The sequence below is a fragment of the Pezoporus occidentalis genome, unplaced genomic scaffold (genome assembly GCF_034315485.1).
Source record: "Pezoporus occidentalis ecotype Australia unplaced genomic scaffold, CSIRO_AGI_Poc_V1 ctg64, whole genome shotgun sequence".
NCBI classification, from domain to species: Eukaryota; Metazoa; Chordata; class Aves; order Psittaciformes; family Psittacidae; genus Pezoporus; species Pezoporus occidentalis.
The window spans coordinates 1803511-1830005 of NW_026915987.1; the positions used below are offsets into that span (position 1 = coordinate 1803511).

Sequence of the window (26495 nt, forward strand, 5' to 3'; positions counted from 1 at the left end):
CTATCAATCCAATAGATGTGTGTGTATGGGTGTGGGGAGTCAGGCCTATTATACCTTTAAGAGCAAATTAGATGCTGTTCTTATGATTCATAATGCTATATATCTAATGGCATGACTCGTCATCTAGAAAATAAACGTTTTGAGCCAGTTTCTCATCTCATAAATTTCCCCTCTGGCACTGAAGGACATAAACTAAATGGGCTGACTCACAGGGAAACAACACAATTTGGATACTTTGAAATGAAAGATAAAGTTGCCTTTGGGCACACAGGGACGTTGAGATCCCAAGGAGTGGTTGGTGAGCACATTGAGGGCCACGCTGCCATCCCCAGCACACAGGGATGCTCCTGGGAAGCCCCTCGTGCTGGTAGGGCCTGTTGGGGTTTCCTAGTTTGGTAGCTTTGGTGTGACCACCATGGCGGGATGGTTATGGTGGAGATGGTCCTGTTGTGTATGCTGTCTCCTGCTGGGATGCAGGGGGTTTATCGCACATTTCCAAGCATAGCAGCAGGGACTGTAGTGATAGGACAAGGGGTAATGGGTTAAAACTGAAACAGGGGAAGTTTGGATATAAGGAAGAAGTTCTTTACTGTGAGGGTGGTGAGGCACTGGAATGGGTTGCCCAGGGAAGCTGTGAATGCTCCATCCCTGGCAGTGTTCAAGGCCAGGTTTGACAGAGCCTTGGGTGCCATGGTTTAGTGTGAGGTGTGCCTGCCCATGGCAGGGGGGTTGGAACTGGATGATCTTCAGGTCCTTTCCAACCCAAACTATTCTATGATTGTATGACATACGGAGTTTCCCACTCCAAGGCAAATGAATAAGCATCCTCAGCCACCATAAACCAGGGAGGTCCCTGTGCATTCCCACTTGAAGCTCTCCCAAAGGCTGCTGCTGCCCATGGGACTCAGCACGTTTGTTGCATCCTTTGTCCACTGCTCTTGGTCTTCTGTGCCGTTGGGCTCCTGGTTTGGGTGGCAGCTGCTGTCCTGGGTTTGTGTGGTCAGTCCTGTACCTCCCAGGCTACGTTGTCAGAAGGAGAAAGGGAAGGAGAGGTTTTCACATGGCTGCCACCTTTGGGGCTGTGCTACTGCTCTTGCAGGGGAAGGCGACTTCAACTGCTGATCTGAGAGCAGCCTTTGCCACTGCAGCCAGAGCCTGGAGCAGGCTGGGGAGCTGAGGGCATGAAGGGTGGGCTGGATGTGTCTGACTTCAGTGCCGGAGGACCAGAGAGTCCTCAACACTCATGGACACCTTCCCTTTGTCCTGGAGTTTCTGAGGTGCAGCCGTTCCCACAGAGCAGGCTGGTGTCCCCATGGAGGGTGTAGAGCTTCCTAAAGTGATGGTGAGCATCTTTGTGCAGGGAGCTCCATCCCTTCTTTCCACATGGTCTTACCCATTTCCCCTCCATCAGTTCGCTCTTGCCACTTCCCCACCTTTTGCTATGCACTCCCCTGGGAAGATCCTAGAAATTGCTGGCTTGGAGTCCTGCTGGGAAGTGAGACAAGGTGAGTCCTGGCCCTGACGTCAGCTGGATGCAGGCACCGGGGGCTAGCCATGCTCTGAGTAACCTGGTTAGTGCACGTAGGTGCTTTAATGAGAGCGCTGGAAGGATGCATCGCTGAGCTAACCTTGTTTGTGTGAAGGTTGACACAAGGCAGATGATGGCTGGGAGCCTACAGGATCTAATTGAAATGGGTGCAGGGTAGAGCAGGGATTGCTCATCCTGCCTTGCACTCACCAGCAGAAATAAGGAAATAGAAGGAAGGAACTGACTATTGGATTTGGCTAAAGGGCAAGGATGGGGCGGGTGAGATTTCATCCTTATGTTGGGATGTGCAGGGAGAGCAGTGAGGGTCAGGGATAGGGTCAGGGTGACAGCACAAGGATCTGCCCATGTCTGTCTTCACCCCCAGTGTATGTCTGTGCACACACGGACCCACAACACACGTATCTATCCTGCTTCCTAAGGAAAGCATACACTTCCCTATCCATCTACGTGAATCATTTTGTGTTTCTACCCTGCACAGCACCGCTGCTCCCTACACAAGTGTATCTGCACTCATTTATTCATGTATCAGATAAACTCCTCTCTGTTGTCCTTGCTTCCCTCACTTTGCAGTACCTCCTCCAGCCCAGCTCTTCGGTTCCAGTCTAAAGAACAAAGCAAAGTAACATCACATTTTCTCTCTTTTGCATGGTTTTTCCTTCCTTTTCTCTTCCCCCCACCCCTTTTGGAACAGTCCCATTTTGTAAAATGCCTGGAAGCAGAAACTGTTTCAGACACGAAAGCTTTGAGGCGCCTGGTTAAAGGTGCTCGGGGTGTTCGGCTCCGGACAATGGGAGCCCTGATGTCAGGCTCTATTTCTATCCCTGCTTTCAGAAACCTCCCCGGATGGTGCATTTCCTAGAGCTTTCTGCTCAGTCCCGGAGCTGCTGGAGCTGTCCCTGTCCCCCTCAAAGGGCAGGGGTTTATCTTTAAGGCGTCACCTGCGGTATCACCGGGGCCAGGCATCCATAGGCAGCTTTGAATGGGTGGAATAGAGCTGCTGCGAGCTGGGCTGCTCTACATGGGTGAGGATCCGTGAAGGCGTTTCAGCCCCCAAAAGTGCCTTGTAAAAGGTCAAAAGCAGTACAAAGGGGTTTGTTTTCATGGATGGAGTTTTGGTGTTGCGATTATTCTAGCAGGGCATTGCGGCTTTGCAGGGTTGGAGTGAATATTCACTGTGTGTGTGTGCAGGGAGAGACCCGTCTTCTAAGCTGGGGCTTGGTTTAGCCACAACAGGCAAAGAGTAGCAGGAGAAACCACTTTAAATCCATGTAGTCTGAACTACAGCAGGGTATGGAGCGAGGGATGCTCCGTGCTGCAGTGTGGGCACCAACACCAAGCTGCAGGGAATGCACCATAGGGTTAGACGTGGAGGGCTTTGGGAATCCAGTCGGTGTTTGAGCCTTAGATTCAGCAGATGAAAAGCTGTTGTTCTGGGGATCCACTGGCATCATTAAGAGCATTGGGAGGGCTCCTGGTCAGGCTGGGGACAGCCTGCGGAGAGGAGGCTGCCCAGCTGGTCCAACACCCTGCAAGTGTTTAATGGGATTCTGTCTTTTGCTTCCACATGCTGCTATTTTGCTTGAGAGTATTCCTTACACAGTGAATAAAGCTGCAATTTGCTTGCAGGAGGGCAGCTCCTATAAACAAACTATGAGAAGGATGAAAGTGGGCTGTGTGGCTGGGGATGGAGAAATTAATATATGAGGGACAGAAACACCTATGGGGCAGGCACGGGGATACATTTCATTGTGTGCAGCAGCACGTACTGTACATATGATGTCTGGTGTCACAACAGGCTTAAGTTAATGTTTCTTCAGGCAGTTTAGTCCCCCAACACAGGATTCCTCTCTAGAATCATGCAGATGCTCCCCAGCCCAACCCAGGGATGAATCAGCATCACTCGATACCCAGGAGCTAAAGCACAAGGAGCGGAAGGGATGCTCCCAGGGCCATGCAGAGGATCTGTGGCAGAGGTGGGGAGGATCCACCCTGTACTCCCTGATCCTGGGGCTCTGCACACACGTATCCCTGATGCTGAGTCCTGCGCAGTCGTGCTGCTGGCTGGATTTCACCGAGTCTTTAGCACACGTGTTCACGCTTTTTGTTCTCACATCAGGCTTTCAAGGGAGCCCTGATGAGCTCATACTGGTGCTCGGGGAAAGGCGATGTTATTGAAGACTGGTGCAGGTGCGACCTCAACGCCTTCGATGAGAACGGACTCCCCAACTGCAGCCCTCTCCCTCCACCCGTGTACGTATCCATGTGAGCCCCTTCTATGGGTCACAGCCCCCCAGCACCATCCCTTTCCTGCAGGCTCAGCCCATGGGCACCTCCTGCCCCTCACCTGCAAGCCCAGGGGCCGCAGGCCAGCACTCCTCACTGTGAGACTGATGCCTTTAGGATATCCTGGCTCCGACTGTGGCCCTGGAAGGTTTCCTTGTAGACTTTCATCACCTGATTAGCAAGGCTTGTAGAATGGGATTTGAAATGCTGAAAGAAATGGAATTACGGTGCAATTCATTGTGGCTTGTCAGAGCAAGAGCAAATCAGGAGCAAACTGTTGGGGAATTAGCTGAGAAAGCAGGAAGAGTGGCTCCAGCGAGCCACAAGGAGCAGAGCACCTTCTTAGTGAGCCAACATCCTCAGAGGGGATTCATTTCCCATCCCAAGTCCAACAAACACACTTGCGTGTTTGGAGCTGGACTCTCTGTAGCCCTGTACTTCATGTTGTCATTTACCCTGGTGCAAAGAGAGCAGATGCCTTCTTACTAACACAACCAGGAGCACAAAGCTGCTCTGCCTTGTCCCCTACCCACGTCATCCCTGACCCGGGCAGGAGTTCCTGCACAGCTGCCCTGCTTTGGCTGATGCTCACACCCATCAGAGCCTTGCTCACTTGCAGCTGGGTAAATTCACAGCCACACCTGCCCCTTCTCTCCCTCCCTTTGCTCTGGCAATGCACACAGGACCCTCCCCTCCTGTAGGCTCAACCCTGCTGGGTTATGTGAAGGTTAAGCTGGAGCCTCCCTGTCTTTTCTGCTCCTTGGTCTCCCATGGGGTCGCTGAAGTTCCTTTAGGTGGGATTCTAGTGGAAGGTGTCCCTGCAGGAGGTTGGAACTGGATGAGCTTTAAGTTCCCTTCCAACCCAAACCATTCTATGGCTCTATGGATGTCTGGGTTGCATGGTTGTGACTACGTGACCTAGGCTTTTCCAGGAGGAGGGGGGGAGAAGGACACATTGCAGTAGGCTGCAACTGACCTTCAACTTCAGCTCTTCCATGCTCTCCTATCTGCTTTCCTGTTGTGCACATCGCTGTGTATGAGTGTGAGCCCTGCCTGGGGCTGTGCTGCTTGCAGAGGTGGATTCCTCCCTATAAAGGGACCTGATGTCTTATGTGGTGTCTTTTCTGTCTCCTGCTCAGCCTGAGGCTCTCCCCCAGCGTGGAGCCCTCCAGCACCGTGGTCTCTCTGGAGTGGCTGGATGTGCAGCCTGCCATCGGGGCCAAGGTGTCTGACTACGTCCTGCAGCACAAGAAGGTGGATGAGTACACAGACACGGACCTCTACACAGGTGGGTGCTGCTCCTCTCGGTGCAGAGGGTACAGGGCGATGCATCCTGTGCCCTGCCTGGCTGGGAGCTGCTGCGTCTGTGGGCAATGGTGCATAGAGCCAAGGTGTTACAGGAGTGTTTGAGAGAAAGGGGAAATACAAGGACATAGCATGGCAGAAGGAAATGATTTCCATTTTTGGGGGAAGGAGAACTTTGAGTTGGAGCTTCTGAGTGAAGCGATTGGTCTGAGCAGTCTGAAATGCTACACAATAGTGGCTGCAGGGAGAGGGCGGCTCTGAATAGCTCAAGGGCTTTACTGGTCCCTTCTAGTGAGTACTGCATTGCGTGGCAGCCTTTGAAAGGACACTTCAAGTTGCCTTGCACACATAGCAAAGTAACTCAAAGCCTCTAATATATAAGGAGATCATTTAAGCAGCACCAAACTTCTCCAGGGGAACCTGCAACTTCCCTGGGTTGGAGTTTGGTTCCCAGCTCAGGCTTAGACTGAGTGCTCTGTGCCTTGCGAAAGCTTTGTCAGCAATTCAAGCCATGCTCTGGGAGCTGCTGGGGTGTGAATCATGGGGGTTGATTTGGGTGAATCGGTGATTTATTTTGGGAAATAGGATTTGAGACCTGAAGTGATGCTGCTGATGCATGGAAAGCCAGGCAAAGCCTCCTACTGCTTTTTGCTGGAGGATTTGGGATGTACTTTGTTAAAGATGCTCATGTGATATGTCAAGGGCAGCCGGTGGTGTTGACCAAAGCAGAGATTTCCCTTTCTATGAAGGCTGCTTCCTCCAGATGCTGGCAGTGCCTTATTTCAAGCCCTTCTAGGTAAGGGAACATGAAGAAGGGTTCTACCTGTCATTGGAGCAAAGGAACAGCTTTGTCATTGGAACTCAGCAACAGCTCCCGCTCTGTGTCATTAAAACCTCATTTGGTTTAAGGCTTATGTGAGGTGTGTGTGTTCAGGCTGCCTGCAAGGACAAGGAACCAGCCTGGAGGTAGGGACAGGGCTGGCACTGGAGAGGGGAAACCTCCCTGTGCTCTGGCAGAGGCTTCCTGGACGTCCAGGCAAGGCATTTGTCTGTGTTCTCGTGTTGCGAAGGTGACTTCAGGAAGATCAATCAGATCGAGCTCAGGAGTTGTGCACAGTCCTCAGGTCTTGGTCAGAAGCTTTCTCAGCTTGTGGAGGTGGCTTGTTTCTTCTCCTTACTCATCTCTGAGCCAAGCCCTGCGCTGCAATGAGCTGCCATGAAGTGCTCCAGCTCCCAGCCACAGGCAAGTCTTGACCCTCTCTGTTCATCTCAGGCCAATCTATTCTGCATCTGCAGCCTCTCCTATCCACTTCCAGCACTGCCCCATACAGGATGGCCCCTGGGTTATGGTTCTAGTTTCCTGGCATGGAAGAAGGCTTGTTCTTTATCTTGGAGGGGCACCCTCCAGTAATGGAGACAGAAAACAAGCCTTTGTTTTGGATGGGGATGCCAGATTGCTTACACATCACTCAGGTGAGGCCAGCCCAGGGAAATGTGGGGTTTCTCCTTTGAAGTGGCTGGATTTCTGCCTGGCAGCCAGAGGAGGAAATAGAGATGATTATTAGTATTATTTCCCTTTTATGACTGCCATGTGTTTGACAGGCAATTGAATTCATTGTGGGGAGCTGCCCTCCCCTCACCTTGCTCTCGGGGACTGCATGGGACAGAATGACCCCATTAACAATTACAGAGAAAAGCCAACCCTAAATGTCTCCCTTTTTTTCCATGTTGTTTAGAACCAAACAGCATTCCTGCCTCCATTCCTTTATTACCCTACAGGCCTCTGGTGCCAGATGACTTGATTCTTGCAAATACCATGTGTAGGTTTGCAGAGATGCTGACTGCTACAGGCTTCACTTGTACTGTGCTTCACCCAGCCAAAAGCCCTACTGTGGGTGTTCCCTCATCACCATCACCTACCCATCCAGTTGCACCTCATCTCCATCACATCTGAGCAGCATCACTAAACAAGGCAACCCCAGAAGGGAGAAGCTTTGGGAGAAGGGTGTGGGACATGAAATGTGGATGGCTTTTGGGCATATCTTTGGGGCAGATCTTCCTTCCCCATCAGTGTCCTGGCAGGTAGGTGCAAGTTGCTCTGTTACTGGGATGTACATGATGGGGATTTGTAGAGTGTGGCAGTACAAGGCTTGAGGGCTCTTGAGGCTGCTGCCATTCATTCCTTGCATCTCTTGAATTAAAATGTGTGGGTCATTTGTGCTTGTACAGGGGTTTGTTTGTTTTACTGCAATTGTAGTCATTTCCTATTGGGATTCCTGGTATTGTCTGGGGCTAGAGCTGTGCCAACCTGCTCTTCAGCCCCATGGCAAGCTAGATGGTACCTGGCCTCTGCCTTACATGCCTTCTGGCTTCCTCCTGCTCCCCAAAACCTCTGGTCACTCACTCTTGCCAAACTCCTTGTCCTTTGCAACTGGAAGATGGAGCCTTTTCCTTCAGCCAGGAAGTACTTGCTCCGCTTCCTCTTAGAGCAGTCAGGAGGGACTCCTGAGGCTGATCTAAGGTGCATCCCCTGTGCACAGGGCAGTGATGCTATGGGATGGGGTGGAAGAAGCTGGGAGCTCACATGGGTTGGCTGCCCTAGGCTGTACATGCTTCTTAAAGAGACTTATTACTGGTGCTTAGGAAAACACAGCCCTTGGACAATGTGAGGCTAGCAGGAGGTGAACTTGTGTGCGAAACAAACCACGCTTTCAACACCACCGCGCGGGGAGCGAGCGGAGAAGACGGAGAGCAATTACATCCCAAACTGTTTATTAAAACTTGTGGAAATTGCTCCTAGCTGCATGTGCGTGCCCGCTTTGTAGTTGAGTGATGCTCTTTGTTTGAACATGGGGCTCTCGAAGAGGGCGCGAGTGTGTGTGTGTGTGTGTGTGTGTGTGTGCATGGCCGAGCCTGCCAGCGCATTATGTCATGGGCGAAGCAGGCGCTGCGCTTGAGAGAGGGAGAGGGAGAAATGTGTTTTACAGGGTGAGGTACAAACTGAAATGGCTGTGAACATCTGGAACTGATATTAGGGCTTGGAAAATGTTTTCTGTCACTCCAACGCTTCTCTGGAGGGAAGTTTCTGAAGTTAAGAAGCTCCGAAGGGGATGAGGGGGAGGGACGAGGGGATAAAGTGCCCGTGGTGCAAAGTGCTTTTAATGTCTCAGTTCTGGTTCCTGTAGCCAGGCCATGCTGGGTGGGGGACCTGGGGTATCACTCGTTATGGTGGCCTTGGCTTAGAAGGTCCCCTGAGCCTCACTGCCTGAGATGGTCCTGCATGGGGAGCGCTGCGTCCTCCAGCCTGTGATGGGTAGAAGGGCAGAAGGATCCTTGCTCTGGTTTTAGGGTTGGGAACTGAGGTGGGAGACCACAATTTAAAGATGAAGAGTGAAATCCTCAGGTGAGGTGTAAGAAAAGGCTCCCAAGCTTTATTATTTCTCAGGGATCCTTTCTGCTCCTGAATCTCTTTGGCTGATCATCTTCAAAGAAGAGGTAGCCTTCATCCAGAACAGCTTGTAATTCCTGAGGAAAGGAGCAGAACAGAAAACCTGCTGAATGAGCTTGTTGGAGACCATATAGACCTCAGAGCAGAAGAATGAAGATGCTGGCAGTTTGGTCAAAGTCTCGTAATATACTGGGACCCTTTATACACAAGCCTGTGGCGTGGAGAAGAGCTGGCAGGAGGGTGTCTGGAGAATAGGCTGGGTAGAATGATGTACAGAATGAAGGGTATGATCGCATAAAACCTATGTGCAGCACCATGCCAGCATCACAGGATTTTCTGGAGCAATGCTGTTCTGCAGAGGAGCCTTTGAATACATCATGTCTCTGAAAGAAAGAAGTCAAACCAAAAGGCTTAGTGGTTTGTAAGCTGTGCTCTTGAGTTGAAGCTTGAGAGCATCTCATTTATAACTTAACTCTGGTCTGCAGAGCATCATTCTGATGTGTCTGGATGGCCAGGACTGTATGGGTATAGCTATGACAACCGTCTCTTCCAGAACACCCTCTTGTGTACAAGCTGTGCTGCTACTGTCATGTGAAAACCAGGGATAGGCTGGAAGAGGAGGAAAAACTATCTGGGCAGAGCAAATAGTGTGCCTGTCAGGGAGGAGTCAGTGCAATCTTCTTACACCCAGGCTATGCGCCTATTAACATGCCTTAAAATCATCTTCAGAGTCCCAACTTCCCAACAGCTTTGGTACCAAAGAGAGCACCAGGAATTGACACTGCCCTTGGAAAGCTATAGGAGCTTCATGTGCAGAGTTGGGTAGAACATCCTGAGTTTTAATTCGTGCCAGTCAAGTGTGGAGGATGTTAAAGCAGGAGTGTTTAAAACAGTTGTTGTTAGAGATGGTGGTGTTAGATCTTGAGTGTGAATCATGGTGTTGACTATCTCTGTAAAGCCCTGTGGTGGCAAAGCTCTCTCTGTAGAGACCTGTGGCACCTGTGTTGATGTAGGTACCATTTTCATAGATGATGTTTGGTTGGAGAGTTAGCCCAGAGGTTGCAAAGGAAGGACATTACGATCTCCATTGGTTTCAGGAGAACTGTTCTGCCCTCACCATCTATGACACCACACTGCAGCTCTCAGCATAGTGATGCTGGTGGTCAGGAAGGTTAGTGCTCAGCCTGGAAGCAACAAACAGCTCTTTCAGGGGTCATCTGTGTGCTTGACTTGTGTTCAAAGGAGGTCCTTGGACATGACCAAAGTAGAGGAGGACCTGATGGTGGTCAGGAGCTGATGCCACTGCTTGGTTGTCTCTACCTGCTTGTTCCTTGGCATCTACCTGGTGGATCTCAGCTGGTTTCTCAGTGGGTAGGTATCTGGCTGCTCACAACCACCACTTGGTGAGGACTGTCTGGGGTTGGAAATGCAGCAGAGCTTCATCTGTGAATGCTTGTGTGCAGGGAGCCTGATCAGACAGGGCTGCTGTGTGGAAGCTGTCACTGCTGCTGCCTCTCCTATGACTAGCACGTGGGTAAAGATGCTTTCAACACCCAGAACACCCTCCTGGAGTGCTGAATCCATTTCACTTGTTGGCAAAAGCGAAGATGATTCAAAAAAAGGAGCCTTTGAAGAGAAGGTCAAGTTTTTGGAAACTGCTTCCTGGGCTGTGTTGTGTAATAGCACCAAGCAAGTGCTTAGTTTTGGCCATCACACTTGCTGTGAAGCACTGATTTCTCTCCCACTGGGACAGCTGTAGTTATTTCCACCTACCAGTGTCATTTTTGTATCCTGGAAAGCAGAAGGGAGGTGGAGGGTTCTCAGCTCTCAATTAGGGTTGAGTCACTTGCTGAAGTATTTCATTAATTCACATTTCCATATGGTTGTTCCAGGGTTGTTTTATTTTTATCTGCCCAGACACCTTTTGGACAGAACTGGGCATTATCTTTGCTTTTTCCCAAATCATTTAGTAGGTGGAAAGCCTGGACTGTCTGCCCATTCCCTGCTGTCTGCAGAGGATGGAGCAGCCTGGATGGTGCCACGAGTATGTCATACACTTTAAGAGCCAAGGGCTTTGTGCTGCCTGTGCAGGGCTACCTCTCCGGCAAGGCAAAGGACAGCTGTAGGTGCTCCCTTCCAGCTAAGGAGGCTCTGAACTTCTTACACAGCAGTTAATGAAGCCAGTCATGGAGTTTTTTATACTGGTCTGTAACTTTATCCTCTAGGATTACGTTTCTCCTGATCTGGAAAAGTCAAGGCCACAAATCCATCTTGTCAGGAAGCATCAAAAGCAAAGGCTGCTAACGCAGTCGGACGGATCATGGCATGTGAGTGCAGTTCAGTGGAAGGTTTTCATAGGAGCCTTTATTGACTAAACAGGCTTTTCTAATCAATACATTGTGGCTGGAATTTGGAGGGGAGCTCAGTCTGCGTCTGCAAAGCTGGTGCTTGGCAATGCAGCCCTGAGCTGGTTGGAAAACTTAGGCTCTGGGGCATCTCTGGATGCAACAGAACCCTGCTCTGGGAGGGAACTTGGGCACGCTCGCCAAGTGAAGCACAAGGGTCTTCCCTTTGGATGGGCTCTGAATGACACCAGACTGGAATTCCACACCAGGGTAGGATCTTCCTGGAGATTTTGTGTATTCTTCTCATTGTAGCCAAAGCCTGAGCTGGGATCCTGAGCAGGATGGGGAATCTGCTTTCCAGTCCTCTGGCTGCTGTTGAGGTTTCCCATGCGTTCAGCTTTGTCAGGTGGCCGAAATAGAATCCAAGAAGTTAGACAGCATCCCTCCACGCTCCTCTGGAGGGAAATAAGGATGGGAAAGGGATCCAAGGAGGCACAAAGGCTGCCTTGGGGCAGCCTATTCTGTCCTGTTTGAAACCTCTCAACCACAGTGCACGAGGTACTCTGGGGATGTTGCTGTGATCCTGTCTGTTGCCCTGCCAGCATCAGGCCTGCTCTAACCCACACCATTTGTGTTAGGTGGCATATGGTCATCCCTGCATCTCCCAAGCTGGCCTGTGCACACTCTGCCTCTTGAGGACCATTATCCCCTTCCTCCCTGTCCATCAAGATGATGGGGGCTCCCTTTGTTGGGCAAGGTGGGGAATGTCATCTATTCCCTGTGTAGCTTTGGTGTGAGGGAAGTTAAGTGAAAATAGAGAGGGATTAAACCTTGACTCAGGGGATTTACCAGTTAAAATAGCTTCTTCTCCTGCAGGTTTCATATGATACAGGAGCAGGGAGAGACCCTCCCCATCTCCCCTGTGACCCCTTCCCAGTTTGTTCAGCTTGCCAGGGATTGAGATCTGGCCCTCAGGAGTCTCAGGGCAGCTGGATCTAGGTTACATTTCATGCTGTTTAGATAGGATAAACTTTTCCTCCCTGTAATTGGGTGATTGGACTTGTGAGGTTTCTCTGATATTAATCGGGGGACCCTAGAGGGGGTCAGATTAGGTTATGGAGACATAATAGGAAATACTGCTGTGGCTAGTTTGGGTTATTGGGGGTAGAGTGGATATTCTGCAGCTTTCCCATGCTGGGTTCCCACTGGTCAGGCCTATGTGGTGGGGTCAAGGAGTGGTCTTATCTCAACATCGGGTTGACTTGGTCTTCGCTGGGAGCCACTGTCTCTGAGCTCTTTCCACCCCTGTAATCCTGCTCTTCCAGAGAGCAGGACCATGACCCCCCCTTTGCTGCAGGGAGGGGTGTGTGGTGCTGACCGGCTGCTGGGGTTTGCTCCCAAAGGAGAGAACATGTGTTTTCAAAGGGATGTCATTGTCTCCAGCAACTCTGGCAGAGGAAAAGCTTTGTGTTCTGAACTGGTGTTGTTTGGACCAAGTAAGATGCTCCTCCTTGCTAGCCCATGTCATGCCAGCTGTGGGAAAGGGGTCGATACATCTCAGCAGGGATCATTTAGAGCAGTGAGCGTTTAGGTGTATGCTTTTATCTGTCCTATGTGAGAGATGCATTTGAGGAAGGATTTCACATCAGTCCAGGCAGAGCAGTGAGATGAGCTTGTCCCTGTGGCCGCATGAGTGCTTGAGCTGTACTGATGGAGGATGCAGCAGTGAAACAGCATCCTGAGGGGTACGGGAGAAGGGAAACCCCCTGCGTTTATGCTACAGACCTGTTTGGTGTGGGGTTAATACCTCATCTTCCTGTGTGCTGTGCCCGGGAGCAGCTCTGCAGTGCTACTGGACATGAGTTGTGCTGAGCTGAGCCTGGCTCCAGGCACTGGTCTGCAGCCTCCTTCCAGCCCTTGTTTCTTTTTATTAACAGCGAGATGACAGATAGGGGCTGGTCACTAATTTAATAAAGGAAGTTGCTGATCACGACTGCAGAAGCGAGGTCCTGAGGTTTTTGTGGTGGTCTGGTGATTCACCCTGATGAAACAGGGTAACGCAGGGTAGGAAATGCCTCACTGGAGCTTGGAGCGCGGCAAAGGCCCTTCCTACATAGCAGCAAGGCTAAACAGTCACTTGGCCGTGCTGTGCTTGGGTCTGGCCTCACCAATATGAACATTACCCTGCTGGGATCATCCGATTTTCAGCTCCAGGGAGATCCACGGCCCTCTGCAGCTAGGTCCATTTGCTGGCTTTAATGAGGCTCCTTCTTTGTTACCCTGAACACATTCCCAGAGGGTTGAGGTATGGCTGAGGGAACCCCACTCTCCATTTCCCCCTTTGTGGCACGCTCGTGTGTGCTTGTGAGGACACTGAGGGCAGGAGTGCAGCAGGGTTTGTGCATCGTCGCAGGTAACACTTGGCTTTCCTTTATGCTGTGCTGTCATCCATGGAAATCCATAAATCTCACCAACTTCATTGTGTGCCCTGGGAAATGGAGGCACTCGACAGTAACGGCCAAAAATTGTGCAGGAGCTCTAAATCCAGAGGAGCCAGTTGAATGCAAGGGGTCTAAATTCATGAACAGTTAATATTTACTGTGCTTGCTGCTCCCGAGCCTCAAACGTTCACACTTGGCTGCAGATCAATTTCAGATCTCAATTTCCAGTTCCTCTGGAGAACCTTGGTGGCGTCTTGGTAGCTGGAGAGTGTCAAACCCATGTCAATGTGCCCATTCTGGTTGGGACCAAGGTGAGCAGGAGGCGTTGTTACCCCCAGGCAGTGAGGAGACCATCAGCTCTGCCCTGCCCTGGTGCCCAGCTCTCATGGATGGGAAGATGGCCGTTGCATTTGGGTGCCCTGGGGTGTGCCAGCCCCTGTGGGGACAACATGCAGTGATCGTGGAGACTATTCCCACTTAGTGTCCTGACTGCACTGAGGGTCCTCCCACAGCCCTGCAGCTGCTGGATGCTTCTGCTTCATCTGCCAGCTACCCCAGGATGATGCACTGGTGTCCAGCAGTGCAGCCCCATCTCAGCATCCTGTTTTCTGGACATACAGGCATGAGATTGCGGTCTCCTTATTTAAAATATGCTTTCTTTGAAAGCTCTCATTCCTCAAGGAAGTCTTGAGCTCAAAAAAAACAGCAGTAACTGTGTAGAATCGGGCACTGGGGCCCCTATACCTAAAGAGAGGCTGCACATTCCCCTCCCAGGGGTGCTGAGAGGACATTTGGCTCCTGCTCTGCCTGGCTTCAGCTCCCAGCGTCTCTGCTCCTCCTGGCTGTGGAGAGACATGCTGGGGCTTGTTCCGAGCAGGGCTGGAGGAAGGAGAGTGTGAGCTGGAGTGTGATGGGGGAGCATAGGAAAGCCACTGGGTTTGTCCGGGCAAGGCTGGGATAGCACGGGAGGTGGGTATCTGGACAGGCACTCCTTGCTTATCCCAGCTGTGCACCGCAAGGGTCGGCTGCTCAGCATCTGCCTGCATCCTCCAGCTGCAAACAGCTGGTGGGTTCATCGGGAACATGCTGAGCTGCACCGGGACCGACCCCGCTTCCCCACGGCCGGGTCAGCCAGCTCCCTTTGGATCTTGGCCATGGGCTCATCCTGCACCCTGGGTGCTGGGGTGAACCTTGACAGCCTCGGGTGGATGGTGCTGTGGACGCTAAAGCCGGAGAGTGGGGTTGGGGATGGGAAATGCCTTCCTCCCTGCTCCCTGAGCATGGGGTAGATTCCCTTTATCTGCTAATATTAGTCATAAAACAGTCCAGATCTGTCCATAATCCCATTAGAGCCTTTGATTCTTGCTCCTGTGACTCCCAGTAGCTCTAATTACAGATCCTCATGCTGGTGATTCATGACTTGATTCATCTTCAGTGGCACCAGCTTTACAGGTGAAACCCTCTTTCCCCCTGCAATGATATGTGCAGAAAGGAAATAATCCCTGTTGCAAACCATCAGCACAGAAATGGGGTGTTGCTGTTTCGACTTCATCTGGCCCTTCTGCATCCTGCCCATCCTTCCACTCCTCTCCCCCTGTTCTTTCACCCAGGAGAGAACAACCCTTAATTGCCACCAAGCTCTAATTTTGCTGTGCTGTAATCCATAAATCACCCCGACACACGGCACAGTTCCATGCTCCTGAACAAAAGGAGCGGGGTTTTCTCCTCTGCTGCGTGTTTTACAAGTGACTAATTGCATCAAGGCACCTTTGAAGCAATGACTTCATCAATTGCTCATCCTGCAGGCGCACTGCTGGTTATGTATGCCTGATCAGAACCCTACAGTTATTAGGATTAATTTATTCCCCAGTTATTTCTCTTCCGCCGCAAGGACAGGGAAACGATGCTCCTTGCTCAGCTCCATAAGCACCATCTCTTTCTTGCCTCATTACTGAGCCCGAGATATTTTTGTTGCATGCTGAAACTCCTCCAAATGAAACTGAGTGATGTTAATGTCTCGGACAGAAGTGCTCTCGGGACACCAAAGAAACCAGGTTATTTCAGGGTGCCTGTTCAGATCTTCGTCATCTTCCTTTCTAATTTTGTTGTTACCACCCCCTAGTTGGTCATGGGGCACAATGCCTGTGTGAGTGATGGCTCTGGGCTTTGTACAAAGGGGGCGAGGAGCGGGGAAGAGTAAATGTTACTCCCAACTAGACACCATCCAGAACGGGTTCTTGCTCTAGGTTAGCAGCTCCTTATGAGGCTGCTGGCAGAGACGCTGCTGTGTGGCTGAGCAGGAGGGGTGGAGAAGGGTGAAGAAGGATGTCGTGAGCACAGGCTGAGCATCCCTAAGGAGGAGGCACTGTAACTGGTGAGGACAGCGAGCAGTAAACACGGGCAGCTTCACACATTTCCTTACAAGCTGTGGTCAAACTGTTCTGTAGGAGTAGTGCCTGATAACAACTGCCAGCAGCCCTTGACTCAGCTGCTAACCTCCCACCCCCAGAAAGACTCCTCTTTTGGGAAGGACAGAGCTTGTTTGCATCCAAGCAGGAATTTTGCCTCGGCTACTTCCCAGTCTGGTGTTCATCTGCCCTTAAATTCACTGCTGGCCTCAGCAAATGTCTGGGAGGGGGGTGGGATTTTGCAGCATATCTTAATGGACCAAACGGGGTCATTTTGAACGAGAGCTGGGTTTAAGTCTGTGTTTTGGGAGCTGGAGAGGCTCACTTCGTTGATGTGCAGTGCTGGGGTGAGGAGGTAAAGGAGCGCTGAGAGTGGTGGGTTCCCTTTGGTTGTGCTGTTTGGTTCATGTCACGTGTAATGGGGCCAGCAATGAGCAGTGGGGCAGAGCCCTACATCCCAGCTTGGGGTGGATGAAAAGGCTTTTGCTTGGGGGAAAAACATCCATGTCAAGAAGCCAGGGACGCTGGTTAATGTGGGTCTTTGCCTACAGAGGGGGCTCCTGCACTGCCCAAGGCTGGGAAGGCAGCAGAAGGGATGCAGCGGCTGCCAGCTGACCTTTCTCAAGCAGTTCATGGGTTTCCAGAGCAGCCGAGGTGTCAGCGGTGTAGAGCAGTCACAGCTTCCCAGTCGCTGGAGGAGGAAGGCAGGGGGCACTCGAAAGGGGAGGAAAAGGCTCCGTCCTGGAAGGGTGGAAACCTTGCAACCCGTTAACCGTTTCTCGGCAGAGAGAGATGGAAAGCAAAACAAGGGTCTGCTTTCCTGCTCCCATCCTTTCTGCCCTTCTCTCTTCTGCCTTTTCCCTCCCAGCTCCTATGGTGGCAGAACCCAGGACATTGAGGATTTAGGTGAACATTCAGCAGGGGGGGTTGGAACTAGATGATCTTAAGGTCCTTTCTATGATTCAGCTCTGCCCCGACCAAGCCAAGCAGACCTAAACAGAGCAGCGTGCTGGAAAGCAAAGCATGCCTCTGCACCCAGAGCCCCAGCGGTCCCCATGGCTGCATCTCCATACAGAGCCCTCTGCTTTGATGAAGTCTCTGCAATCAGTCTTAATCAGTAGGCAGGGATCCACGGGGAAAACCTCTTCCAGCCCCTTTTTATCCAGCGTTGTCATGGGGTGCTCTTTGTCAGATCTTTACTTGCTCAAAGCGCGTTTGTCTCAAGCAAGGGATGGGGCTGAGTCGCTCCGTAGCAGCCTAAATCGAAGATGCTTTTACTCACGGATGACAAAGCTTGGGAGTAAATTAGCAGGCAGAGTCTGTGAAAGGAAATGTTTCCTTAAACGTTTCCATAAAAGCTAATTGGCCTGTAAGAGCAGCATACCTGAGGGCGTGCTGCCTCCTGGGGTCCAGGCCTCGAGGAATCTATTCCTGGCTCCACTTGTAATGTGCAGTGTGACTTTGAGCAGGTCGTTTCAGTTCTTTGTGCCTTGGTTTCCCTCTCTGAAATGAGAAGAATACTCCCTTGCAGAGCACTGATAAGGTTTAGGTACTAAAATTCTATTGCTCGGTTGAAGATCTTTGGTGAAGGGATGTTATGCAGTTAATGATGATGATAGGGAGAGAATAAAATGAGAAATTGCTGGTTTATTTTTATTTTGTTCTTTTAAATGATGTTTAATAGCCAGTTTTCAATTCAGGAATAAAACCCAGTCTCCTGTGACCACCAAATTATCTTGCAAATGCGCTTCTGCATGCTCTTAAACCTTGCCGAGCAAGCAAGGGGCATACCCCTTCTTTCTGCTCAGAGGAGCAATCAGCAAAACATGCCTTGAGCAGCTGATCTCCACCACCGGTTTTTGTTTTCCCAATTAGGAAGCTTGTCTTGATCCATGAATAATTAAGAAAGCTCTTCCCAAGAGTCCTCCACCCGGTGTTGCAGAATCCCAAACTGGTTTGGGTTGAAAGGACCTTAAAGCTCACCCAGCTCCAACCCCTGCCACGGGCAGGGACACCTTCCACTAGAGCAGCTTGCTCCAAGCCCCTGTGTCCAACCTGAACGCTGCCAGGGATGGGGCAGCCACAGCTCCTCGGGGCACCCTGTGTGAGCACCTCACCACCTTCACAATAAAGAACTTCCTTATATTCAACCTGAACTTTCCATTTCAATTTAAACCCATCACCCCTTGTCCTGTTGTTACTGTGCCAGGGCTGATGGTCCCTGCTGGGGTGATAGCCCCATTGTGCTGTGTGTTGGGTCAGCTCCTTGCCTATGGTCTGAGCCAAAGGAGGGACCTGCCTCAGGTTGGGTACGAGGTCAGGCAGACCGGGCAAACACGAGTTCAGCTCTGCCAGAGGGAATTAAGGGCTGAAGTGATGCCCTGCCCCGGCAGCAGCAGCGGCCACCCCGGTTTGTCATCCTCACCACAGCCGCCGTGGGCTGTAACTGTCGACCACAGAGACACCAAGCGCAGTCTGCGGCCGGGCCTTTGCTTATTTATTTCTTTCTTCATTTGTTTTGTTCACAAACATCAGCTATGTCAGGAATGGCATGTTCCTCACCCCCAAACTCTGACAAAGGTTAAGGTCAGGTTTGCTGCATGGTTTTGGCTGGGGTAAAGAACAATACAGACGGATTGGTCCCCATGGGTGAAGCGTGGGGGCCGGAGGATGCTGTCTCCTCTTTTTCCGCCGGTTGTGGATGAGGGTTTCCTGTCCTGGTGGCAGTGTCCAGCCATAGGGTGGAGGCTGCATCGCTGGAGATGCACTCTCAGTGCTTGTGCTCTCTTTTCCCTGCTGAATTCCACTTGGAGAAATGCTCAGTGAGATGTGGTTTGTTAGGGCAGGTAATATCTCTTATTAGGCCAACTGATACACTAGGAGAAGGAAATGGGAAAAAATGACTAAGTTTGGACACACAGTCCTCCCTTAGTCACTAGCTGGTCCCAAACACCATCGCTCTACCCTCCTTATGGTCCAGTGGCTTGCTTGAGAGGTGTAGAACTCTGCCCATTTTGCTCATCTCCTCACACACTATTGTATCATATATCATACTTGGTATATGGATATAAGGATGCTGGGGAGGGACTCTTCATTAGGGACTGTAGTGATAGAACAAGGGGTAATGGGTTAAAACTTCAACAGAGGAAGTTTAGATTGGATCTAAGGAAGAAGTTCTTTACTGTGAGGCTGGTGAGGCACTGGAATGGGTTGCCCAGGGAAGCTGTGAATGCTCCATCCCTGGCAGTGTTCAAGGCCAGGTTGGACCGAGCCTTGGGTGACATGGTTTAGTGTGAGGTGTCCCTGCCCATGGCAGGGGGTTGGAACTGGATGATCTTAAGGTCCTTTCCAACCCAATCCATTCTATGATTCTGTGATTCTATACCCCTCTGGCTGGGCAGCCAGAGGATCCCATGGTCCATCCTTCTGAAGGTCCCTGTCACCTCCCACCAAGCTCATTGTCCTGTTTTCTTTCTGCACAAATTTCCACTTTGGTGATTCTTTCCCCTATTTGCATTTTCATGGCTCTTGTAGTGAGCATCCCCTTCCCCATCCCATCTGTGCAGCAGCAGCCTCGCATCTTCTCTGGGATCACTGCACTGCTGGGCCTGAATAGCTCCATCCGGGAGCCTCCAAGCCTTCCCTGGGTGACAGTGCAAGGTACACTGGAGCATTGCTTTTTGGTTCTGCATTTGATTGCAGTTCCCCCCCCCCCCCAGCTCATCTTTGCCATTTCTCTGCTTTGGGAGTACAAACCCTGCAGGAAGCTGGGTTACAAAGCTTGGTGTTGCTTTTACCAGCTGGCCAAAGTGTTCTGCAGAGAAGAGCGGGAGTCTTAAGCCAGGTCTCAAAGACCTTGCCTTTAATCCAACTTGATGACCAAGTGTCCACACAATGGGAAAAATCACTGTGGGAAGATGAGGGATGAAACCAAGTGGTTTGTCTCTACCTTCCTTTTCAGCCCTGTGGAGTGGGGTTGTCCTAGTGTATGTCTCCCCGTGGAGGCTCTTGCTACAGAAATTTGGTTGCCTGTTCCCTCTCTGCCCATTCTAGGAGCTGAGCACTTGGGAACAGGATGGCCTGGGGCTTTGTGCTGGCTGTTTGCTGGTGGAAGAATCCCACCCCAGAGCCTGTATTTGACTCTGAAGTGTTGCTCTTTTTCCCTTTGCTGTTGACCTCATCAATATCTCCGAGTTTCTTCCCAGCACTTTAAATTTTATTGCCTGTATACCAAGGATCCTTGTGCTGTCCCCATCTCCTCATCATGCTCACTCAAAGCTCTTCTCAAAGCTTTCTTCAAAACCTGCTATGTGTGTAAACAGCCAGTTCTCTCCTCATCCCCATGCCCCTCTCCCTCACTCCTCCATCTCCATCTGGATTCTCCTAGCTGTTTATGGAAGGGATTCAGCTATAGGTGCAGGATGCAGTGTCTGCTCTAGGGATGGAGTCATGCTTCCATTGACCCTCCCACCTTGATAAATATGGTCATGGTGTATTTATTGAAGACATAGGGATTGTTTCTATCATCTGTGGCTGTACAGAACCATTATGGAACGATGGTAGTGCCTATATTTCATGGAGCATCTTGAGTTGAAAGGGCCCCATGAGGATCACTGAATCCAGCTCCCTGAAGCAGGAGTTACCTGCTCACATGTATGTGTATAAAAGCTCTCCCATCAAGACCCTGCTCTCTCTGCTGACCTTGAGGTGCTATTGCAAGATGAAACAATCGAATACCATTGCCCAGCAAAAGGTCACGTTGCATCAGTAAAACTCATCCCTGTAAAGAAGAGGAGCTCGGTCTATCTCTCTGTTTAAGAGCCAAGCTGCAGGTTGGTGTGAGACAAACCATTTGGGTGTTTGGTTTGTGTAATGGATGATGGGGAAGCACTGCAGAAGGCTGGAAGGGAGATCCCTGAAGGTGTGGGTTTGCCTCCTGCAACCCTCCCTGCCTGTGCTCTGGGTCCTGCCTCTCGCTCAGTGCTTATTCATACCAGGAATAAAGCCCTTTTTTGACCTGAAGTGATGTTCTAGGATTTCTTTTATTTGTGGACCTTGCCTTGGCCTTCTGTCACTATTTGTCTCTCCAAAAAAAGGATTCTGCTCTTTCAGTTTCTGCGTCCAGTTTGGAGGAGGGGATATTACCAATCGGGGTCAGTAAATAGCTGATCTGACTTCATAATACTTAGCATTTAGATAGTGCTTTCCACTGGCAGAGCCCTTTGCAAACTGCCAGTAATCCTCTCAGCACCCCTCGAGTTAGGTAAGTATAACTAATCCCAAACAAATAGCTTCAGTGTGGAACTAATGTAGAGAATGCATAAGAGTAATTTCAGGTTTCAAAGGAAACTAGTGGGTAATCTCGCAACAGCATTAGCCAAAAAGGGCAGAGAGGAGGAAAAAAAGCCTGAGTTATTGAATAGGGAAGTTAAATCAGATTGAACACGTTGTTAATTTGCATTTCAAGGAGCCAGGGTAGGCAGTAGATATTACAACTACTTAGGGTAGGTCCTGCCATTTGAGGGTATGAAATACATCAAAGCTTCAATGATATAGAAAACAGTTAAAAAACCCATCAAGCTTGGCTCTTTTGTGCATGTTGGACATTATCAGCTTTTTCATGTTATTATTCTTTTTAAATCTTGCAAACAATACTGAACTCCATCTTTTCTATGTGTTTATGTCTAATAACTGTATTTACTTACTAGCTTCCAAGTTTCATCCCCTCCTGCCTCGCATCTCTGAGGACTGGGAATTTGAGGAGATTGGCACACTCTCATTAGTATTTTCATCAGTGTCTTGTGATTTGTCTTGCTTGGTTCACTTTTCCAAACCCAGTTGAACAGTTGCATTCAAATCACCAACAGAACTCATTAATCCATGTTCCACTTGGGATACGTTTCTTGAAGGGCTCAAAATTGGATTAGCTTTAGGAATTGGGTACCTGATCTTTGTTCTAGGTGATGCACCTTGTGCATCCTGCACCACGTGCAGGAGACCACGTCTGAGGGGCTTGTGAGGAGGAAAGCTGCAGTGCGACTCAGGCTTGGATTTCCACTTCTGATGGTTCAGCAGGCCACCTTCCATGTGCTTTCCATTGGCAACCCTAGGTGCTGTACCAGATGTAGGGCTCAAGCAGACTGAGTCTTCTGTGAAAGCCCATTTGCTTGTTCATTTATTTGCCCACCCAGGAAACCCTCTTGCAGACTGAGTGACTGAGCTGGCAGTTTCCCTGTGCATATCCTCTGAATGGGGCTGCTTCTTCTTTAAAAGACGACTCTAGAGGCATCTCTTTGGTTTTCTTGCACCCATACATTGCAAGCAGTTCCTGTGTTGTGTAAGATGTTGCATGATCTATCAGGGGTTTACAGAGTGATTTAGCTGCAGATACTATTGCAAACCACAAGTAGCCATAGAGCATCATAAGGACATTTTGCAGCATTCTTATTGCTCCTGAGGGCTGCCCACTGATCCAGGTCCCTGTCACAGAACCAGCACTCGAGTAGTGGTGTGTGCCAAAGCCCTGAGTGTCCCCACTGCCTTGGCTTGGATTGGAGGGGTTGGGGTGACCAAATGCGATGATGCTGATGTGTGACTCCAGATGAGCACTGGCCGGGGCTGTGGATGTGGAGGGCAGGATCAAGGTGTGCTGGGGGGACCTGGCATGGGAGAATGCTCAGACCTGTGCATGGGGCATCTCAGAAGTGAAGACTGAGAGTGGGACAAGCTGTGGTCCAGACCAGGATAAACCATTTTAGCAGAACTGCAGAGGATGCTCTCCAGGTGCTTCTCTCCCTTACACTCACCTAAATCCCAAATCCACTGCCTCCTTCCCCAGGAATTTCTAAGCAATTACATATTGGCCTTGGACTTCTCTTTTCCTCCATCCTCAGTGCCATGTTTTGAAAGGAGAGTAATGAAACGTGCCTGAGGAGGACCAAGCATGACCATTTATTGCAGAGATCAAGCCTGGGAGAGGCTGGAGGGAGCCCGCCCCTCTGTGCCTGCCCTACCCCTCTGCTGCAAGCTTCTCAAGAAGAAAGAATAATAAAGGTTTGGCAGGTCTATTCACACAGTGTAAAATTGAATTAGTGGAGGTATGTGAGGAACATGGCTCAATTTCCATGGGGATGAGGAGATCTTTATCACCCCCCTCCTAGGATTAGCCCATGCAGAACAAAGCTGCTTTTGGTGCTGGCGGGTGGGCATCACCCCATGAGCCTCATTGGGGTAAAATGAAGGTGATGTCTGAGTTGGGGTGGCCTTGCTGGGCTTGGGGATTAGCTGGGATGGGGAAGAAAGGGGAGAGCCGAGCTTGGGGAAAGCTGAGATGAATGTCTGCAATGGTGCAGGCCGGAGATGGGGTGAGCAATAGGAGCCAGGACCCACGTGTTGTTTTCTGACCCCTCTCCTTGATGAGGTTCAGCACCTTTTGATGCCCTTTGACAAACCCGTGGGGTTTGAGGAGGTCTGGAGCTGCGACAGGGGCAGGGGAAGGCAATTGGAGGAGATTGCATCCTAATCCCAAAAATAACAGCACTGCTTTTCCTGTCCACTGCTGCTGAGCTCCACCTCCTCCTGCGTTCAGTGGCAGCTGAGAACACGTCTAGGACACGACCTGTAGAGATGTCAGCCCTGTTGCAAAGCGATTATCTCTTCTGTCTGTCCCAGAAAGGTCCCTGCAGCCCATCCAGAAGCTCATCCAACCCAGCACACCCCCGTCAAACCTCAGAGAAGGGATGAGGCTTCATCCCGAGTGTGGGAGGCAGCGCCACAGGACGGACGTGACGGTGGTGATGACGGGGGAGCGGTGGGAAAGCATTCCCAGCTTTCTGGGCTGACGGGCCCAGAAGTGCAGGATGGAAAGGGAAGGCGAGAGGGAAGCCTGATGCACGCACACCCCTGTGCAGGCAAGCCAAGCCCGGGGGCCAGGCAGCCGGGAGCAAGCGGCCTCTTTGCTTCCTCCTTCTCCACCCTAGAGGGATGTGGCTGGGTGGAGATCTGGCCCATCCTCTCGTCCTCTCACTCACCAGTGCTTCTGAGCCAGGGTAACTGGTATCTAGCATCAGCATGGTGCAGGCATCACAGCAGGGAAAGGCACTGTGCGTCCATGTAGTGTGATGGGGGCCAGGGAGAAAGTCTTTGAATGGGATGGGAGAGTGCATAGGATGATGTGCTGTGGCTTCAAGAGGTGCAGGGCAGGGTTTAAAGCAGGGTCCCACCGTGTTGGGTGGGAATTTACCTTCTGATTGCATGGACTGCGTGAGCAATGGTACAGGCTAATGGAAAGGGGCTGTTTGGGGCAGAAGGGCACCCAGAAAGAGGAGAGCTGTGCAGCATCCCCCAGCAGAGTAAGCCTGCCTGGGGGTGTGAGGAGTGATGGGGTCTTGAATGGAGAGCTGACAGAGCAGGGAGGATGGAGCAGCCATTGAGCCCTTTGGTCCTCCCTCCTCTGACAACCGGAGCTGCCATTCACAGCCTCTTTTTCCCACCTTGGAGTGGTTTGTCCTCCGCTTCCTGTGGAAGGGCAGCGGCCCAGTTCTCATGAGCAGCCCTGCCAGATCTGCTAGCCGAGCCCTGCCCATCCCAGACTGGGAAAACCGGGCCCAAAATACCATGCGATGAGCAGATGTTCCCTTTGGGTCGCTGCCCATCCCGAGTATCGCAGGCCAGGCTCCATCAGCGCTGACCCATGCGCTGCACACTGACAAGCCTCACTGTTCCCATTCAGAAAAGCCTGTTTCCTTTAGGTGTGACCATTCACCATCTTAAAACTTAGATGTCTTGTTTTCCAGAGGGCACAATCTCTATGGCTGGGACCTTTCTAGATTGAGCTTGGCCTCTTAGGACCTCTTTCACACCTCTGTTACTCCCTGCAAGGGCAACCAAGGGCTGTAAACACTGATGGTTTACTTTTCCAATGAGGAGCTGCTCCCTCTCTGGCATGTGTAGCTGCTGGTAACCATACCCTTACTCCTATATGGCACGTGTGTGCAAGGATCAAATGGAACATGACATCTAAGCAGTGGGTGGGAGGTCTGCAAGTGGCATCTGGGGAGCTGCTGGGGACATCCTGCTATGGCACTTCACCCATCCACCCCCTTCAGTAAGATGGGTTACAGTAAATCAGTTTGGCACCAAACATTTGGGGAATGGGTGCCATGGAAGGGCAGAGCAGCATCTCGCTGTGCTCACTGCTTCACACAGCACCATGGGCTGCCTCAGCAGCAGAACCAGAAGTAGAACTCACCGCTGCCTTTGGGTACAGCTGGTTGCTCTGGCTCATCTGCAGCAGCCTCCCTGTATCCCACCCTTTTCTGGTGCCAACGCACTGGCTCAGGTAGTGAAATCAGCATCAGCTTCCACGCTAGCAAAGGGTTACAAACAACCCCATGCATGGGCACAGTGCTGAACCATCCAGGAGAGGAATCACAGCGCCTGCTCAAGCCCCTATCCACTATCCACTTTCCGTCATCCCGGGAAGCAGAGCCCGCAGCCCTTCTGCTTGTTCGGTTTCACCCTGTGAGGAGCCTGTTTATTGTCCTGAAAAGGTTAAATTGGTCAGGGGGGAAGAAAAAAAACAAGGACAGATTTTTTTCTTCCCCTTTCTAATGAGAGTCTGGGGACCTTTTCCCTGCTGACGTCAGAGTCGGATCCAATAGCCTTTGCAGTGAGGCCTGATTTGCAAAGGGCACCCTGGGGAAAAGCAGGAATCTTGGTGAAACCTTTAAAAAGCAAAAGCACCCTTTGAGAGGATTCTCTGCTGCTTTTATGTCCCGAGTTCACCTCCTAATTACTAATCCCTCATCTTTACTTTTCAATCCCCCCCATAGGCGAGGGGAGGGCGCTCGCAGCCCCCCGTGCATGCAGGCGCTTGCCGGCATTCCCTGCGCTTGGCTCTCCCCCCCGGCTGCCATGCGAGGAGAAGCCAAGCCCGAGCAGCTGGGCTGCTCCATCCTGCCTTGGCCGGGAAGCCGAGGGGGCCCCGTCTGGGACGCGCTGCGCTCAGGCAGCCCCAGCCCTGCCATTCGCCTTGTCTTGCCTTGCATGTCCTTGCCTTGCCCTGCCTGTCTGTGCCTTACCCTGCCTGTTGACACCTTGTCCTGCCTGCCTTTGCCTGTCCGTGCCTTGCCTGTCCATGCCTTGCCAGCAGGACAGCGTGGAGCCCACTGCATCGATTGCCTCCAACCACCCAGCAGCTCCCAAAGAACGTGCGCACCGTCACCTCTTCCCTCCCTCCTTCCTTTCCCGAGGCATGAATAGGCAGTGTCAAAGTGGAGTTGTGGCTCTGCCCGTGCTCCTTGCCCATCCAGGCTTTCAGAGCAAGTGTGGCATCTCCCGTGTCATGCCCAAGCCATGCCCTGCAGCCCCCTGCTTCCACCCCACAGCAGGACCCTTGAGGGTGTAGGTGGCACAGCACAAACTCACACAAGTTTAGCTCTGGATCCAAACTTCATGGCCATGCCCTTCCTAAGGAGTTGAATCTTGTCCTGGTCTGAATACATCCAAACTCCGAGCGAGCTCAGCTTCTGCTCTGGCTCTTAAGCCAAGCTTTGCAGATCCAATCTGTCTCCTTTCTCCTGCTTTGCTCTGGCACTTAGTAGAAGATCTGGGTCCAGCAGCCATGCTTTCCTCGTCCTCCCCAAAGCTTTTCCTGTCCAACAGCAGTCCGGCTACTCAGTTTTTGTGTGCTGAGCCCAATATAACTCCTTTGCT

The 26495-nt window shown here is 51.2% G+C and overlaps 1 protein-coding gene across 7 annotated transcripts in view; it reads left to right on the top strand.

The window, feature by feature from the left end:
• ASTN2 (astrotactin 2) overlaps positions 1-26495 on the top strand; it is a 344763-nt gene that overhangs the window by 253311 nt on the left and 64957 nt on the right. For 6 of the 7 annotated variants that reach the window (XM_062640264.1, XM_062640262.1, XM_062640269.1 and 3 more), the window contains 2 exons: positions 3666-3799; positions 4972-5120. In XM_062640264.1, coding sequence (XP_062496248.1) covers positions 3666-3799; positions 4972-5120 — 283 coding nt within the window. Of the gene's footprint in view, positions 1-3665; positions 3800-4971; positions 5121-10810; positions 10865-26495 lie in introns of those variants that run through there. The other variant, XM_062640267.1, reaches the window with a different exon arrangement.